Source organism: Apteryx mantelli, chromosome 1 (genome assembly GCF_036417845.1).
Source record: "Apteryx mantelli isolate bAptMan1 chromosome 1, bAptMan1.hap1, whole genome shotgun sequence".
Classification (NCBI taxonomy): domain Eukaryota; kingdom Metazoa; phylum Chordata; class Aves; order Apterygiformes; family Apterygidae; genus Apteryx; species Apteryx mantelli.
In genome coordinates, this window is record NC_089978.1 from 142956647 (window position 1) to 142973932 (window position 17286).

The 17286-nt window shown below is 41.6% G+C and overlaps 1 protein-coding gene across 2 annotated transcripts in view; it reads right to left on the reverse strand.

Moving 5' to 3' along the window:
* Window positions 1–6018: 6018 nt before the first annotated feature.
* The window catches only part of FBLN1 (fibulin 1), an 82558-nt gene continuing 71290 nt past the window's right edge, over window positions 6019–17286 (reverse strand). For both annotated transcript variants that reach the window (XM_067305104.1, XM_067305118.1), the window contains exon 17: window positions 6019–8540. In XM_067305104.1, the coding sequence (XP_067161205.1) occupies window positions 8401–8540 (140 nt within the window). In that variant the 3' untranslated portion in view covers window positions 6019–8400. The remainder of the gene's footprint in view (window positions 8541–17286) is intronic.

Sequence of the window (17286 nt, forward strand, 5' to 3'; positions counted from 1 at the left end):
ACAGGATGGTGACCAGCACAGTCAAGCAAGCCGAGACACAGCCATGGCCCATCATGGAGGCCCCATGCAGCAGGGCGACAGCTGAGGGGAGACCTGACACAGGGTGCAGGGAGATCCCATCCTCCCTCGGAAGAAGGCAGCATGTCCCTCGTGCAGCACTGAAGCAGAGGGGAAACTAGGATGTGAATCTTGTCTCTCTGCCCCTCATGAGCAGGGGCTCGGTGGCAGCTCTAATGTTACAGCTGGCTGTAAATCACTGCACCCGCTAGCAGATGTGTAAATGAAGGCATAGAGGGGCTGGGTGATGCCCAGTTACCAGAATAAAATCAAACAGCCCTGATTCCTAATCCTCACCTTTTATCACTAGCAAACATTAATTCAGCATGAGTTGGGGCATATCTCCATGCTACAAACATAAAACTTCCAGACTGTTCCTGGTTACCTACATGACGTTTAGCTGATCTCATTCAATTAATAAACATGGTTAAGGAGAGAGCCTTCCTCATGCTCCTGGATGCTGGGTCCCCCAGCGAGTGGCTGATGCTGGTTGCAGTAGGGGAGGGAAGGTCCCAGCTTGCTGTTGCGCAAAGTCCCAGGTCTTCTGATGGGACAAGCCAGCTCTTCCAGGTGCCATTTAACACAGGCAGACCCCAAATTTCTTCCTGTGCACCAAGAATGGGAGTGTAGCATGAGTTTATGGTGGGGCTGAGACATCTGGTGCGATGTGAGAACACGCTGTAGGTAGAACATGAGAAGTGGTCCAGGAGTATATCCGAGCCCGCAAGCAGTACAGACACCATGAAATGGTTCCCTGCATGTCTGACCTGGTGCCACTTATTGCCATTGGGTAACCTGGGCCCATGCTGAGGGCCTGGCCCTTTGCTTGAGCTGTACTGGCAAAAACTTCACCCGTGGTCGAAGGTTGCAAAGAACATGGTGGATTCCCCAGATAGCTGTGTGGGCCTGCAGGCCAGTAACAGAGTTCAGCCAGTTCTCTCATTTGCAGCACACACAAGAGAAAAAAATATATATATATAGATCTGGAAGCAGAAGGGAGGAGGTATTTTTATATCCTACCATACACATTTGTTATACTGAAACTGTCAAAGATGCCGGAATAATGGGGGAACTGGGCACCTCTGAACAGCCACCAGAATATCTGTCAGAGATGGTTTCCACAGATCTACTGAAATCCAGTTTAGCTTCTGCCAGCATCCACCTCTGAAAATAAGAATTTTCCTATCCACATCCGTGGGGCCAAGTCTCTTACCAATGTTTTCTCTGGGATCTGCCCAGATAGATGTGATTGCTTTGCTTCTCTGCATTAGTCACAGTCAGAAGGGATTTAACCTGAATCCTCTGACTCTACACAGATGAGCCATGATTGATTCAAATATTTAGTTTGCCACGGAGGCAGGAAGCTCAGCAACCCTCCATGTGGCCTGTCTTCCAGCAGGGAGTGACAAAGTACTACCCCAAATGGGAATGGCTTACAGAAAAGGCTTCACGTTGGATATTTCACCTTCAGTGATGAGGTACATGGATTTCATTGTAAGCAGTAACTCTAAAAGAGGGAGGCTATAAACTAGCTCTTGTAGTTGTCTATCCTGGCATAGCTAGATGTGATACAAAGCACATGATAAAATGTTCAGGGAATGAAAGCAAGACAGGCTTTTGTCTTTTTGCAGTGACAGCCAGGAGAGTTTTCTTTCTGCAGCTCTTCAAGATCTCTGTTCTGGTGCACATGCTCAACTTTAATTGCTTAGTTACAAATAAGCGCTCAGACAATGATGGAGGGAAAAAGGAAAAAAACTTGAGGAGAAGAAATAAGGAAAGGGAGAAGAGAATCCAAAAAAGGGTAGGAGAGAGAGAAACAGAGACAGAGAAAAAAAGGAGAGATGAAATAGGATAAGGTGAAAGCAAGGAAAGGGCTCATTATAGAACAGATAGAGCATTCTTAGCCACAGCAGGAATGAAAAATCTTTCATCAGATTGGTGATTTTGGAGACTTGGTGGGTGTACTTTCTGTCTCTGCCATCTAGCAGAAGCAATTTTGCTGCAGCCTCACACCTCCGGTGCTTGCCGCAGGCAGCAGGAGACAGAGCCGCTCCGAGAGCAGACGCAATCCCGGGAACAGTGCAGGAATTCATCACCACCACGACTCAGATAGGATCATTCAGCAGCCAGGTGAGACGGGTAATTTGAGGGACGGGCATCCTCCACGGGCAGGCAAGGCGGCACTCGAGCCCTCTTGGCACGGGCCACAGCTCAGAAGCACTCAGGGACGCGGGAACGTACACAGGGAGGCTGAAAACCTGGGGCAAGCTTGCAACTGTGGGATGTAAATCACATTCAGGTTCCCATCACTTGCTCACCCTAGAAAAAATAGTATTTATTAAGGGAGTAAGCCAGCCAGAAGTGGCTTGGGCATTTTTATTGAAGCTGGGCTTGCTGCAAACTCAGCCAAGACAGAGCAATCAAGTGCTATTTTGGAGGGTGACTGACTCCAGCCTTTGGAACGAGCGGCTGCAGGAGACCTCAGCTGACAGCTTCAAGAGAGCCAGCAAAAATCCCAACAGAGGGAGAGAAAAGAAGGAATTTTTTTTCCTTTCAAACAGAATGGCCTGTTCCACAAATCAAAAGGAATATATACAATTAGTTCTGACTGTGTGTTAAACATATTAAAAAAAAACCAAACAAGTCAGCAGCCAGCCAATGGACCAAAACTCGAACCTTGGTATAGAAAACAAACACTTTTCAAAGGTGTTTTTATAAGCAAATTTGCTTTTATAAGCAGATTTTGATTCTTAAAAAAGAAACAAGAAAGTAACATTAAGGAGCATATTTATTTATTTTGATTCTACTGAATTCCAGCAGCCTAGTTCTAACTTCTTCTTAGGACTCTATCTTGGATTCACTGTTGACCCCCAAATCTAAATTATTCTGTGCTCCTTAGTATCGTTCAGTTATGTGATGCGCTAGATTCCAAAATGCAATTTCCCACAGTGTGAGTATTTTCCTTGCTGTTCTCGCAGAGAGTTTCCCCACAATTTACTAGCACAAACATTAAGTGAAACAGATATGAGGGAAACAAGCAAACAAAATTTTCTACATTATTTTCTACTTCTGTACTGATATAATATAGCACAGAGATCATATCCAAAAGGCAAGATCATTTTCCAGGTATTGTACAATCTCATTAAGACAAGAAAAAATGCAGAAAAGGCACTTACTGTGAGGAAACAGATCTCTCAGTCATTCGACCTCCACTGTAGAGGAGAAGCGAAGAAAGCTTTTACATTCACAAAAGCCTTTTGAATTAAGTCACAGTGATGTGCCATAAGGGGGTTTACTGCTGCAGAGGCAGCTTCCAGGGAGCCCGGCCATGCAGGGCACCTAGACGGGCTGCGCCTGCACCACTGGGTGTCACCGGCTGCCGACACCGGCGTGCATCGGCCTCAGAGGCCCGTTGGGGTGGGAATGGGAGGGAGCTGAAAATCAGACCCTTTTTACATAATTTTTATGTATGTGGCCAAGTCTTACTCCTTCTGCAAACAGCCAGTGCTGGTGGGTGCCCTGCAGCAGTGTGCCTGCGTGGCAACGCGCAGGACTGGTCCCAGTGAGCACAGCCCTGCTTACCCAAGAAATTATTTTACAGTGACCCAGCATTGCAAATGCTGCCTTTTCAGCTGGCCAATAAACATATCAAGTTGTCAATTAAGATCATCAGCTTTTTCAAAAAGAATATCATCTGGGAATACATTCAACTGGGGACAGTACTAAGTGTGGCGCTCTTATTCATGATTAAATGAATTTTCATACAACCTGAAATTTAAAAGACAGACTCAGTGCGCTTCCCCTGGTTCATCTGTTAATAGCAATTGCTCCTGGCCGGATGCAGGCTGCACACCCAGCTGCTGAAACATTGCAAGAGAAGCATTAAAGGCTACTGTTCATAGCCAATGTTTCCAAGAGCCCACGCTCTTTATTCTGCCACAGTTGGCACCTACCTTTTTCTGCATCAACATTTTTGCAAACAAAGACCAAAGTACAGTCTTTAAAAAAATGAAGGTAATAAGATCACAGTCACTGAAGAGCAGAGCATATTCTAAGCATTCACTGGAGCAAACAGGGCACCTGAACCTCTTCTAACACTCACTCCTGGAAGGAGTTGTCCTCATAGGTATATCTACATACCAACTGGATTAAACTAGCCCATGTTGAATTGGTAGCATCACATGGCTTTGTGCCACTCTTCAAAATTAGATATTCACGAATTTACTTCAGCTACCAGTATGTATGCTTTTCAGCTGGCTTGAAATATGGGCTGTCATCCACATATACTTGCTAATTTAACCATAGATCATTACAAAGAGCTACTGCAATCCATCTGGAAATACTCTGTTTTAATTGATGCATACCAGCATGCATGTAAGAACACAACTGCATTGTACCTGCTTCCATAAAAAGTACAGGTTGTCACATGTGGGTGATGCTGGTGTAACTCAATCTGCTAGGCTGTCCTATCCCAAAAGTCAGTTTGTGCCATGTTTTTCGTTCCACTCTGCCCTGTACAAGGCAAGCCCTGTAACAGGAGCTTTTACATGGGTCGTGTTCATAGCGCTGATTGATCGCATGTGTTCAGTCACTGAGACAGTTGTGCACCACATAGGATGCTAATATTTTTCACGGTCCAAATTCAGGCAGAGTGTGATTTTGTGGTTGAGACAGCAACACATTCAGGCTGCACAAGCTCAGAATAATGCGTGTATTCCCAGAGATGACAAGCTATTTGCCGTGTTGCAGTGCTGCAGCGAGTTAACAACTGTTTCCGAGACCCTACACTGCAGTTATGAACGTTATCCTGGAACGCCACATAGCATTTCTCCACAAATCATGAAATAACTTTTGTCATCGCTGCACAAGCATATCCAGCTATCAGACATGGAACGTACCGATTTGAACACTATTATGAAACGTGTTTGTTCTTCCTTGCTATTGTCCTTGGCTTCGGTGCCTTTTGTAAAAGGAGTAACTCTGCTAAGATTACATGATATTATTTTGCCTTCTCTGTCTGCTAATAAATTACAGATCCCTCATGAAGTGATTTTTTTTCAGCTGAAGAAAAAGTAAAAACTAGATCAGTCTATCAGCAAGTTGATCTGAAATATTCCTATTTCGTTATTCACTGTTTGAATAAGACTGAGGCTGTGGCCGTGATTACTCAGAGTCTTTTCTGAATTTGCTTATACAAACTGCCCAGTCCCACTGTAAATACCCCTGAGACAGTTTCCCCTGCCATAAGACTCTTCCTCAGAGCAGCCCCTGTAGCACCCCAGATATGGCCAGATCAGAGTCCTCCCGTCCGTCCGGGATCCCGGCTTCAGCGGTTGAGGTAAAACACAACAACCGATGACCTGCGGTTCCTCCTGTTGGGAATCGGACTGGCACCTGTGAGCTTTTGCTCATTTGAAATGATACTTGTCTCTTCATACTCATTTTGTGTCAAATGAGATAATTTAACAGGTAATTTGATGCTAGGCAGTATCTGTCATTTATTATTGCTCATTCTTTTGAAGGTGTGCAGTTGTTTTTCCCAAGGCTCGTGATATTACTCTGCAGATGACTGAGTGGATGATGCTTTAAAAACAGACTAAGGCAGTGTGTACTTGTTTTTGCTGTTTTCTTCTAAATACTCACATACATGTGATTCTCAGTGTCCCTATGAATAAAGTCATTTGAACTAGTATCTAATCAATCCAAACAGAGTATTGGCAAGAAAAAAGCCCTAAAAATGAACAGATTTCAGTGACAGTTTCATAAGCATGTGCTCCCACTTGAACAGCTTTAATGATTCGCCAATAAAAATTACAAATAGTTTTACTTGGTCCCATTTGCGAAAGAGTAGCGTGGCAAGTATGGATAAGATAAATATTTAATGTTTTCATTCATTACTGAATTATCTAATTTTTCTTTGCTGGTCCATTATAAATTAAGACATCATAGTGACCATGGCACTAAGTATTCACTGCAGTTTTATTAAATACAAAAAACATAAAATGAGCTACTGAATAAATGTTCTCATATGGCATCAGGACTATTTAAAAAGCTGGTTGTAATTCTCAAACATTATTTGGGACAGTGTAAGAAAACAGTTTTCCAGGAAGTAGTGGTAATCCTTTTTCTATGATATTTTTACTCAAAAATGCAGAGAGAAGAAGGGGAGAGGGGTGTGTGTGTGCGTGTGTGTGTGTGCGTGTGCGCACGCACGCGTGTGTGTGTGGTGGCAGTTTACTGAAAGGAGAAGCTTATAAATTAGTTTGTTCATCAGTTTGATCCTAAAATTAGATTTTTGCTGTCCTGAAGTTCTTTCCATTGCAACTAAATGCCACTTAAAGAGGAAACAAATGATCATAAATTACAGTCTAGAAAATCAGATGGAAACAGTTTTTGTATTTTTGGTACTAAGGCTACCTACTTTTCCTGCACTGGCAAGAAAAAGAACTTTATGACTTAATGGGACTCTTCCTTCCTCATTTTCTTGGACTGTTTATGTAATATAATAAAACATTGGTTGTTATTTTCAATCTAAATTGAAATTACCTAGGTACAAGTGGCAAGTAATCCCTGAAATCAACAGTCTATCTTGTAATCTGGGGGGTTCCAAAATTTCCATCAGTTAGCTGACTGATGAAAGTCACCTGCTCCAAATATATCTGCTTCACAGCATTTCGCTCCTCAGTTATGGTAACTATTTAACGAACTCACAAGTCTTGTAGAGGTAGTCACTGACAGCACTGGACATGTTTTAGGCTCTCAGCAATTCCTGATGGCATCCTGAGCACAAGGTTATGGATGGGGTTGGGATGTTCTCTAAGTGGGGGAACCAAATACTGTCAATAAGGTATTCTTTACTCAAAACTGATTTATGAGAATGTGTTATAAACTCTTACTTTATAAAATGAAGATGTTGTAGGCAGAGAAGTTTACCTGCCACGGAGAACTGAATGAAGACTTCTGTACTTTACGTACATAGTAAAGTTGTTATGGTCTTTTATTTGCAATGGGGATTTATCAGAGAGGACAGTCGATCATCTCCACTTAATTAGTCTTATCCAAAGATGATTCAAGTCAAAGGAAAGATTCCCTTTAGCTTCAGGGGCTCTTGAACACAGGGATGAGACAAATGCCTAGAGCTAATAGTGAGTGACGGAATGGCAGACTGTTTGACTGGGGCATGTGTAATATATAAATATAATTAATTTGCATACAGGATATATATTTTTATACATTATACAGTTTTTGCGGTAAGCAGAAATCATAACATACTTCTGAGAATTTCCCATCTGGCTTTCTTTATTTCCCCATATCTTAACAGACGTAAGAAACTGAAACACAGAGCTATTTATTTTCTCTTCTGTAATAAAAAAGATACATTACTTTGATGCCCAGAAAATACATTAAACATTCATTTATTTGTGAGAGTTTCATTATATTATTACATATGCCTTGGTTGGGTGCATAGGAAGTGTATAGTTTTAACATGCTAATTTTATTACCAAATTTAGAAAGGTATTGAGCTTTACTCTATAATAGGCAGGAGGTATAGCTCTAAGTTTCCCATGTATCGCTGAGTACAGATGTGATTAGAATGCAGGCAATACATCTTATCCGCATAACAGCTTAATTTCAGTGAGAGGTATTTGCTTAATTTGAATCAAACATAATTTTACAGTCAAACAGCAAGTACCAAAATGAGTATTTTTTTTTAATATGTGCAATCGTTGTTAGTCTCTTACTGCTTCCACTTCCTTTTGCACTCCTCTTGTAGCCATAGCTGAATGGCTCTTTTTAAATCTTCAGGCTGAACTTTTGTGAAGTGATTAGTAATTCTAGGTGCCTATGCACAGTTATCCTACTGGAGCCCCAAAGCGAATATTTGGCACTTTCTGACAAACTGCCTCCTTCAGAGTACTTTATATTGAGGGAAAATTACTAATCCCTATCAAACTTCTTCCCTCCAAAGATACCATATATTCATCCTAATGAACTCGGACATCTATTTGTTTCACATCCTCAGTCACTCTGGTTATTAGGCCAAAGAGCAATAGTTAAAAGCTGCCTAAACATTTAGAAAAGTTTTAAATTTCACTAGGCAGTTGAGCACTTTTACACACTACTTATTTATACACACAACTAAATCAGGCTCATTTAAATTTGCTCCATCCTATATCTAATCAACATAATAGCTTGTTATTGGTCTTAAACTATAAACCAAATATTTAAAAATGAAACAAAAAAAAACCACTATTGGGGTTTACAAACAAGTATATGACATAATATTTTGTGGTAATGATTTAGTTTGGAGTGGCTTCCTTCTCTGGGATTTTGAAAGCTCTCTTAGAACCAGTACTCAGAGACAAAGATGTGAACATTGACAATGTTGCGATGAGACACCACTCCCCCCATGACGTAGTTCATCTCCAGCTTCAGGATGGCATGGAAAGGTCCAACGATGGGCCTCACCTGGCGAACCACTCCTGTTGGGACGGAAAAAGGTGGCGGACGTTAATATGGGAATCGGAAGGGTTTGGAAATGCTACATCCTGTTTCATTTCAACAAGAATAAAACTCCCCTTCATTTGCAATGCAGGTGAAGGAATGTTATTTTATCTACTGTATCAGTAAATAGTTTGCAAGAAAGGCTACAAAATAAGAATGAAAGGGAACCCCTGAATTAAATTACCTTGCAGAAAATCTGATGCTCACTAATGCTCTCTGGGCCCTGACACCCTGCAGCCAAACAGCCGCTAAAGCCTCACACCTATACAAGGAAAATCCATGGGAACTTTGCCACCGACTCCAAGTGGCACAGGATTGGTCTGTAACACGTTTGTATTTATTTTCAAGGTCTGTGCTGTTCTCAGCTCTAAACAGGCCAGGCAGCTGCAAACTACTCACATGTGAAAGGAGACAGCAGGTCAAAACCCTGCGCACCCGACGTTCGCCCAGGGGGGTCTCCCGGGCTTTCCCCGCTCAGGCGCTTCGCTTGGACAACTGACTGCCCCGGTGGGGCATCTGATTCCATAGGAAATATACAGTTTAAGAAAGGATTATTAGAGATGTATCCCATTTTGATGCTAGGGGTCATGTTTCAAAAGCAGGCAGTGCACAGCGCCCTTGTCTCGCAGCGGCTGTCTAAGAACAGGCTGGCTGCAGATCTGATGGGGGAGATAAACGTTTGCTTATGCAGCCTGTCAGCACCTTGTGCTAACGCAGTGATGACATTACAGTTTTGTCCTGTTTAAATACTGACTAATATCTTCAGCATGCCGTGAAATTGCAAACTTTTCACCACATTTACTTTGCTTGCCGTATTTGATGAATACACTTTTTAAGCATCCTTCCCCCTACAATTTTTATATATATATATATTTTTTTTTTCTAGTTTTCTTGGCCACTCTCCTGCACCTTATAAAAATGACTGGTCTTGGCAGATGCTACACTGAAAAAGAAAAGCCTTGCTAAAATTGCCCTCCCTTTAGGGTAGCATCGAAAGCATTTTGCTAACAACACATCACATTATTGCAGGCACTGCCTTAACTGACAACCACGGAAACACACAGCATTGGAATCGCTCAATACTGGCAAGCTGTTTAACCCAGCCTGTTAATGTCCCATGCAGTGATCACTAAGCCTCCGATAGCAAAGGTTACTGTCTCCACTTAGCAATCCTTTTACAGCATTCTTCTCTCTTTCCTGGTCTGCTCAGTCTAGAAGTGGGACTGCAAATTGTGATTTGTTTCTGACACGATGCAATTCTACTCAAGGCAGTTTATGCTGCCCATTTAACTATACATTATGGCCATAGCAGTCAAAGCAATTAGTGATTTTCTTATTTGGGTACACTCTGCTAAAAGGCATTAAAAATAGAACATTTACTTTCAATGTGGAATGGACAAACACACTATAATCTATGTGGCAGTACTCTTCTACAGTTTTTTGCTGCAGTTTTAAAATCAAAACTAATAATGGTCTAAGAAGTGCATGCTACACATATTAAGACACTTATATTGAAGCAACAAATTGAAAGACTGTACAAAGAAACAGAATACTCTCACAATATTTACTTATCCAGACTGATGTGCCTGAATACAAGGAGATCCCTGCCAATGCCCTAGATGGTCCCAAAATAAATTTCAAAACACCAATAAAACAGAACCATTTCCCTTCCTTTCCTAAACAAATAAGAGGGCTTGTGTTACAGCAAGTATATAATACTGCAGCCATTCTAAATGTGCATCAATTTCCCTAGTGATCTGTGCAAAAAAGATTTTTTTTGAAATGTTCTGCTGGAGAAAAACTGGACAGGAACATGTAATTTTCAGCTCTTGGGAGATTTATTCTTTGAGAGCTTCCACTTCCATTTTTTGGTGACAACTGATAACATGGAAGAACTGATCTTTCTCCTCTGCCACGCTTAAGGACAAATGCGGATGGAAGTCATGCGATACCAGAGGTTCTCAGAGCTTGGGCCTGGCTGCGCTTTTATCCAATTCCCAGTGATCCTGTTAGAGTCACTGTAGGACTTGTCTGAGGGACACTGTTAAAGAATGCCCACTACAGTGTGTCACTGCTTTTTAATGGTACCTTACGTGTGTCTGATTCTCTAACATCTTGTGCCATTTCTGGCAGGTACTAGGGAGGTGTAACTATTCCAGGTCCAGACAAGGCAGCAGTGCCTTGCGCCTGCTCTCACATACAAGTGACTAAAGAAAAAAACAGGAGACTCAGGCCCAGTACACGTGATTCACACATGTGGCCGAATGAATCAGCCGGTATCTCAAGAGCATTAACACACTGGATGATGCCACGTGTAATACTTCTGAATGGTTCCGAGGGAAGCAGATTCATCAGTCACTGCAGCATTTGCACAAACATGTTGTTCCACTATGGCTTTTGGCAGGCTAGTGCTGGGTCCAGATTTGCGGTCTGGCATCTTTCAGCACTTTGAGCCAAATATTAAGTACAAAAAACGTACTTTATAGTAGCAGGAATGTTACAATTTTTGAATGTACTGAAAAGTCAGGAAATGTAGAAATCAAGCAGCCACTTTCTGATCTCTTTTGTACCGGTGTAAATCCAGAGTAGCTGGATGGAGCCACTCAGAAATTACAGGGGGATATTACTGCAGATGGGGCTTTGGTCCTGGCTTCCTTAGCAGTACACCCTGTCCCATGAGTCACTCTAGGGGATGCCAGAAGAACAATGCTATAAGCGACCTGCAGAGTGCTCTGCAACACCCCCATCAGCTGGTGCTCTCTGGAAGCAAAGCTGCACACTGCATAGCTGGTAAACGGGGTGAGTTTCTTTCAGCAGGTTCCCCCAAATCCTTTTCCAACAAAATATGATGAAGGAGAATTAGATTTCAGCTAGGTTAATGTTTTGCGCAATAAAAGGCAGGTGAATCTATGCCTATATCAAAACAGGATGAATCAGTGATAATAAATGAACAAAACCACCCTCCTGATAAGCAAATGCTGAAGCTTCAAGGGCATTATTCAGTACACCCACTGGTATGGTGGAGCTTTTACAGCTAAAATCGTTGGTCACTACTTTCCCACGTCTCCTGAGCTACATATATCATGTATAAGTCACACTAGCACAATACCGTGCTTCTACAGACTACACTACAGCTTCGGGGATGCCTCTGCTAATGTGTCTACAGCTCAATGACAAGAGTCAAAGGAGATTCTCACTGCTGTTGAATTCTGCATGCCTGGCAATCTCTAGCACCCATGTGGTCGCCTACCAGCAAATCCATGTGAGCCGTTATGCTGAAGCCTGATGTACTGCTTTGCACTCTTTGGTTCCTATTTTATGACCCAAACATAGATGTAACCCATGCAGAACTCTATATATCACAGCCCAGACAGACTGCCTTCCATCAGCTTAGGTTTGTTTGGTTCTGTTTTTTTCTTAACTGAACAGAGATGTTATTACCAATCTCAAATCCACCTGGGCATCTTCATGGTTTGCTGACCTTCTCCTGTCAGAAAGCGACGACAAAACTCTTCTCCTTCCTGCACACCCTGCCTTTACTGCACACAGGCTTTGTGTCAACCCTTTCCCATGTGCTGATGTCTGAGAGCAACAGGTTGAGGGACAGCAAGTTCTTGGATGTCACAGTCATTTCTGCAGTGATTGTTTGACCATGGACAGAACTTTTAAAATTCTGTAATTAACACACTGAGTTTCTCTCTTGCCTTGTTTCTTCTCCTTTCATGTTCTGTATTTGGATTTTGTCCAAACAAAAGTATGTCACACAAAGGGGTTCTTCTTGTAAAGCATCACGTGTACCGAAGACTTTAACACAAATAATATATCATACTTATTTTCAAATGAGAATAATAACAACAACTGGTACCTTAGAGCCACTATCACTGGATTACTGAGGCTTTGCTTATCAAAGAAGATGGGATAAATAAGACAGCAAGGTTAATATTGTCAATCTTCCAAAGCCTTTCAGCAGAATTTCTGTTATTGTAATCAGATGCCACAGGTATTCCTTTGCTTGTCTATACCTCTTTAAGATATCATTACATTTCTCTCCTTTGAAATATGTGAGACCCTCAGGCAATTCACCTCTGTGTCTGGTTTCTGCTTGAATTTTTGCATTATTCAGCTGATTTGCTAATAAGCTCCATTTTGAACTTAGGAGAAACACTGCTGTTTTGTTACTGCATTAACCCATTCAGGATGACAAGGCAGAATTCCCTGTGTTATCCTACATTAGCTTTTGGTCTCCGGAAAGCTAGGCTCCTGACTCTGACTTCCATGCTAAGCTCACTGCCCTATATGCTGAAGAAGCACTTGCAAAGCCCTTTACAATGTCTCTTTTTTAAACTTTTTTCTTCGTTTTTTCCACCTCTAATCACAAAATCTGCAGAAATTACACTCACAGTGAATCTGGGTCATTTTGTTCCTTACCTCACTTGCAGAACCCTGCATTTGCATTTTCTCTAGAGAAAGTTCCTCTAACAGGCATCTAACAGTTTTGGGCAATGGTTTGCCAAAAAAACAAAGCAGAACCAAAGAGCATGAAGCTTATTTTCCCATTGCCACTAGAAAATGGTGTTTGGGGGCAGAGAGGATACTTTCTGATAGTTTTCTATTCCAGAAGTAAAGGCAGAAAGATTTTCCATAGGGAGAGATCCTAGATTCTATTCAAATGTTTCAATCTGTAACACCATAAGAACACAGTACAGATATAACTTGCACCCCTTTAAAAGTACTGTTCCTTGAAAATAAATTCTCAGATAACCTAAACTTTTTTAGGGACCCCACAACATCAGGCAGGAACAGAGGCTAAAGGGAGAGGCAATAGGGGCTAGCTGGTTATCGGGGATCTGTATCTGATGACTCCTGGAAGAGGGGAAGCGCTGAAGTAAACCTCCTCTTCTCTTACCTCCATATGCATATGCAGGTATAGGCATTTGTATACATATAAACAATCCAAACTACTGCCAAATCAGATGCTTTTCTTCCAGATAACCTGTGGGCTATGCACAGGAAAATACAGTAAACACAGTTATCGAAAATGTGATCAACCCCCTCAAACACATGCTGAGCTTAGTGTTAAGTAACCAGCACAAGACCTCTTTTACTTTTGCCATCTTCCCATCTTTTCCCCCATACAGAGGTTACATCTATATGATTTTATTCTGGTCATCAGGTGCCAAAAGAGAGTTACAGAACTACCTTTTTTCTTCTTCCTTTATGCTCATATCACACAGTCTCCTTTGTGTGATTCTTCTCAGCTGGCAAGTTAAAAAGAGACATGTGGCTTTTTGCTATCAGCTGAATCCAAAAGCATTCCCGCCTTTTCATTAATGTAAGACTTCACACTTCGCATTACAGACAGGTACTAGTTTAGCCAAATTTTCTGGGAACAAGCAACTTATTTAGAAAAGTTGCTAATAATTTTTACTATACTGTTTAACTGTATGATTTGTGGTCAGCTAAAAAAATAAACTTGAGAAAGACTGGTGTGGAGTTACTGAGGGAGTGTGAAGTGATGAAAAGAACAATCCACTTTTCTGAATCTTTAATCTACAGTGAGTGCATTAATCCAGTCCTATGCAGAACAAAGCACATCTTTCAGTTCGTTCTGAGATCTATTTTAAAGAAGCACTCTGTAAAGAGTATCTAAAATAACAAGAATGGGATGTATATTTGAAATACCAAAGCAGACAAACAAGTCTGAGCATAGCTCATTATTCACTTTTTCAAAATAAGCACACACTGCTATTAAATTCTTGTGTGTTACTATCCTGGTCATGCATTGTTAAAATTGACTTCTATAAACCAGAAACTAACAGGACTATTGAGAATTATTCTTCATTCCCTCTACTGGAAGCAGAACTAGAACCCATGTGCTATTGACCATAAAAAAGTGAGAATATTTTGCATCAGTTAGATGCAACTGCAATTTGAAATATGAAGTATTGTACGAACTATCGTGTGGACTATGGCTCCAAAAGAATGTTAATACTGGCTCCACTGTAAAATACAGAGCGCAAAGAGTCTAATGACTACCAGTTAAAGGTGACTGACTAACAGCACTAATTGTCACCATATAATAGCACATTCTCCTGAAGAAACCTCCTGTAATTTTTTTCAAAAGGGAAACATATTGTGAATGGTCTTCAGCCTTCACTTACAATCAGATCTGCAGACTCATAGCCCGAGGATCAGGAAATTTAGGAGGAAAAGTGATTCACCTGGGCTTTTATGCACCTCACTTCGAATTTCATTTATGTATGTCATGAGGAATAGGAATGACTGTATTACTACCAAATTATCACATGCTTTGCATGAGAAAGCTACACATTTTTCAACCCATTATGTATTCCTGCATCTCAGCTGTTAAGTTCCATATCCAGCTCAGCTGCTTTTCGACACTGCTCTCCTGCCTTCCTTGCTGGCTTGTACTTGGTTAGAAAATGTCTGGGGATCTCAGAGCTAGACAGCCAGTGAAACAGGCTGTGCATCAGGGGCAAAGAAATGTCATCACACAAAAGTATTACCAAGACAGCCCTAGGAGATTCTTTAGCTTTCCTCAATGAAAATAAAAAACACTGCAATTAACAGAGGAATAGCTTAATTCTTGTTCCCATTTAATGTTGAAATTGCCAAAGCAGTCTATCGCCCTGATGGATTGACTGATGATAATATTGGGTGGATAAGATTCTTGGAGTCAGTGACTGTAGCTGTAACATCTCAGAGGCATCAAAATTACTAAAGAGCCTAGTAATATGAGATGTTCAGGCAATTGGAAAGTTTAGGGCTAGGAAAATGAACATAGCAGTGGCTATGTGAAAAGGCAGAGTTGATAGGATCATTCCAGAAATGAGCAAGAGGAAAAAAAAACAGTCGTGAGTAAATGCTTTCTTGGATTAAACCATAGACAATGGGTTGCAAGTTAGGCTTGAATACCAGACTATCTCAGCCTACAACATGTAAATACATATCTATAATTTGAAGCCAAAACTATGTAGCCAAATTGTTTTCTGGCTCTGTAGACCTCAACTCAAAGAAGCCACGTTAAGATTCATACGGAAAAAGGTATTTCTTTTTCAATATTCATTCCAAATATACAAAGTTCACCAATATGGTTGAAAGACAATTCACATCCTGGTCACAGATACAAAATATGTATTTTTAGGCTATTTCATCCAGGTTGTTTCTGTCAAAAGCTTTGGGGCATATGTTAAAGTTTAATTAAATTCCTCTCCTAAATGCTGCTCTTTATTTCAAAAGGTTATGCCAAAGTAATGATTTTGTGTGGTTAAATTACTTCTGCCAGCATAATTACTAGAGTACTTACTGACCTATACCATGCCAGGGTAGAGAGGAAGTGAATCAACTGTTGGATAATTTCTTAAAGTATCCTCACTTTGAAAAATACAATGCTTCAAAGGTTAACATGGGAGGGAATGTCTTACTGCATTTTGTAGAGTGAAGTATTTTTTACTTTCATAGCAATCCAGTCATGTCTTGGCTTCATCACCACCACACTCAGAACCTGAATCACAGAATAAGTGAGGTGGGAAGGGGCCCTGGAGATCCAACCCCCCTGCTCAAAGAAGGGTCAACACCAGCAGGTTGCTCAGGGCCGTGTCCAGTTGGGTTTTGAATATCTCCAGGGATGGAGACTCCACCAGATCACTGTTCCACTGTTCAATAGCCTTTACAATAAAAAACAAATTTTCTTACGTTTAGATGGAATTTCCTGTATATCAGTCTGTGCCCATTGCCTCTTGTCCTTTCACTGGGTACCCCTGAGAAGAGTCTGGCTCTGTCTTCTTCTATTCCCTCCCATCAGGTGTTTATACACATTGATCAGGTTCCCTCCAAGCCTTCTCTTCTCCAGGCTTAACAGTCCCAGCTCTCTCTGTCTCTCTTCATATGAGAGATACTCCAGCCCCTTAATCATCTTTGTGACCCTTTTCTGGACTTGCTCCAATATGTCCATGTCTTTCTTGTACTGGGGAGGCCAGAGCTGGAACCATCACTACAGATGTGTCACACTAGTGCTGAGCAGATGGAAAGGATCACCTCCCTTGACCTGCTGGCAATGTTTTTCCTAATGCAACCCCGGATGCTGTTGGCCTTCTTTGCCACAAGGGCACATTGCTTCTCCATGAGGTCAGCTTGCCCACCAGGACCCCCTTTTCTGCAAAGCTGCTTTCCTGCCAGTCAGTTGCCAGCATGTACTGGTACATGGGGTTATTAATCTGCAGGTGTATTTCCCTTTGTTGAACTTCACAAGATTCCTGTCAGCCCATTTCTCCAGCCTGTTGAGGAATGGCAGCACAACTGTCTGGTGTTTCGACCATTCCTCCTAGTTTTGTATCAACTGCAAATTTGTTGAGGGGGCACTCCGTCCCATCATACCAGGTCATTAATGAAGATGTTAAGCAGCCTTGGCCCCAGTATTGACCTCTGGGATACACCATCAGTGACTGGCCTCCAGTTGGACTTCATGTTACAATTCAGCCAGTTTTCAGTCCACCTCTCTGTCCACTTATCCACACTTCATCAGTTTGTTTACGAGGATGTTATGGGAGACAGTGTCAAAAACCTTGCTAAAGTCAAGATAAACAACATCCCCTACTCTCATCCACCAAGCCAATCCTCTCATCGTAGAGGGCTATCAGATATGTTAAGCATGATTTCCCCTTCATAAATCCATGCTGACTACTCCCAATCACCTTCTTGTCC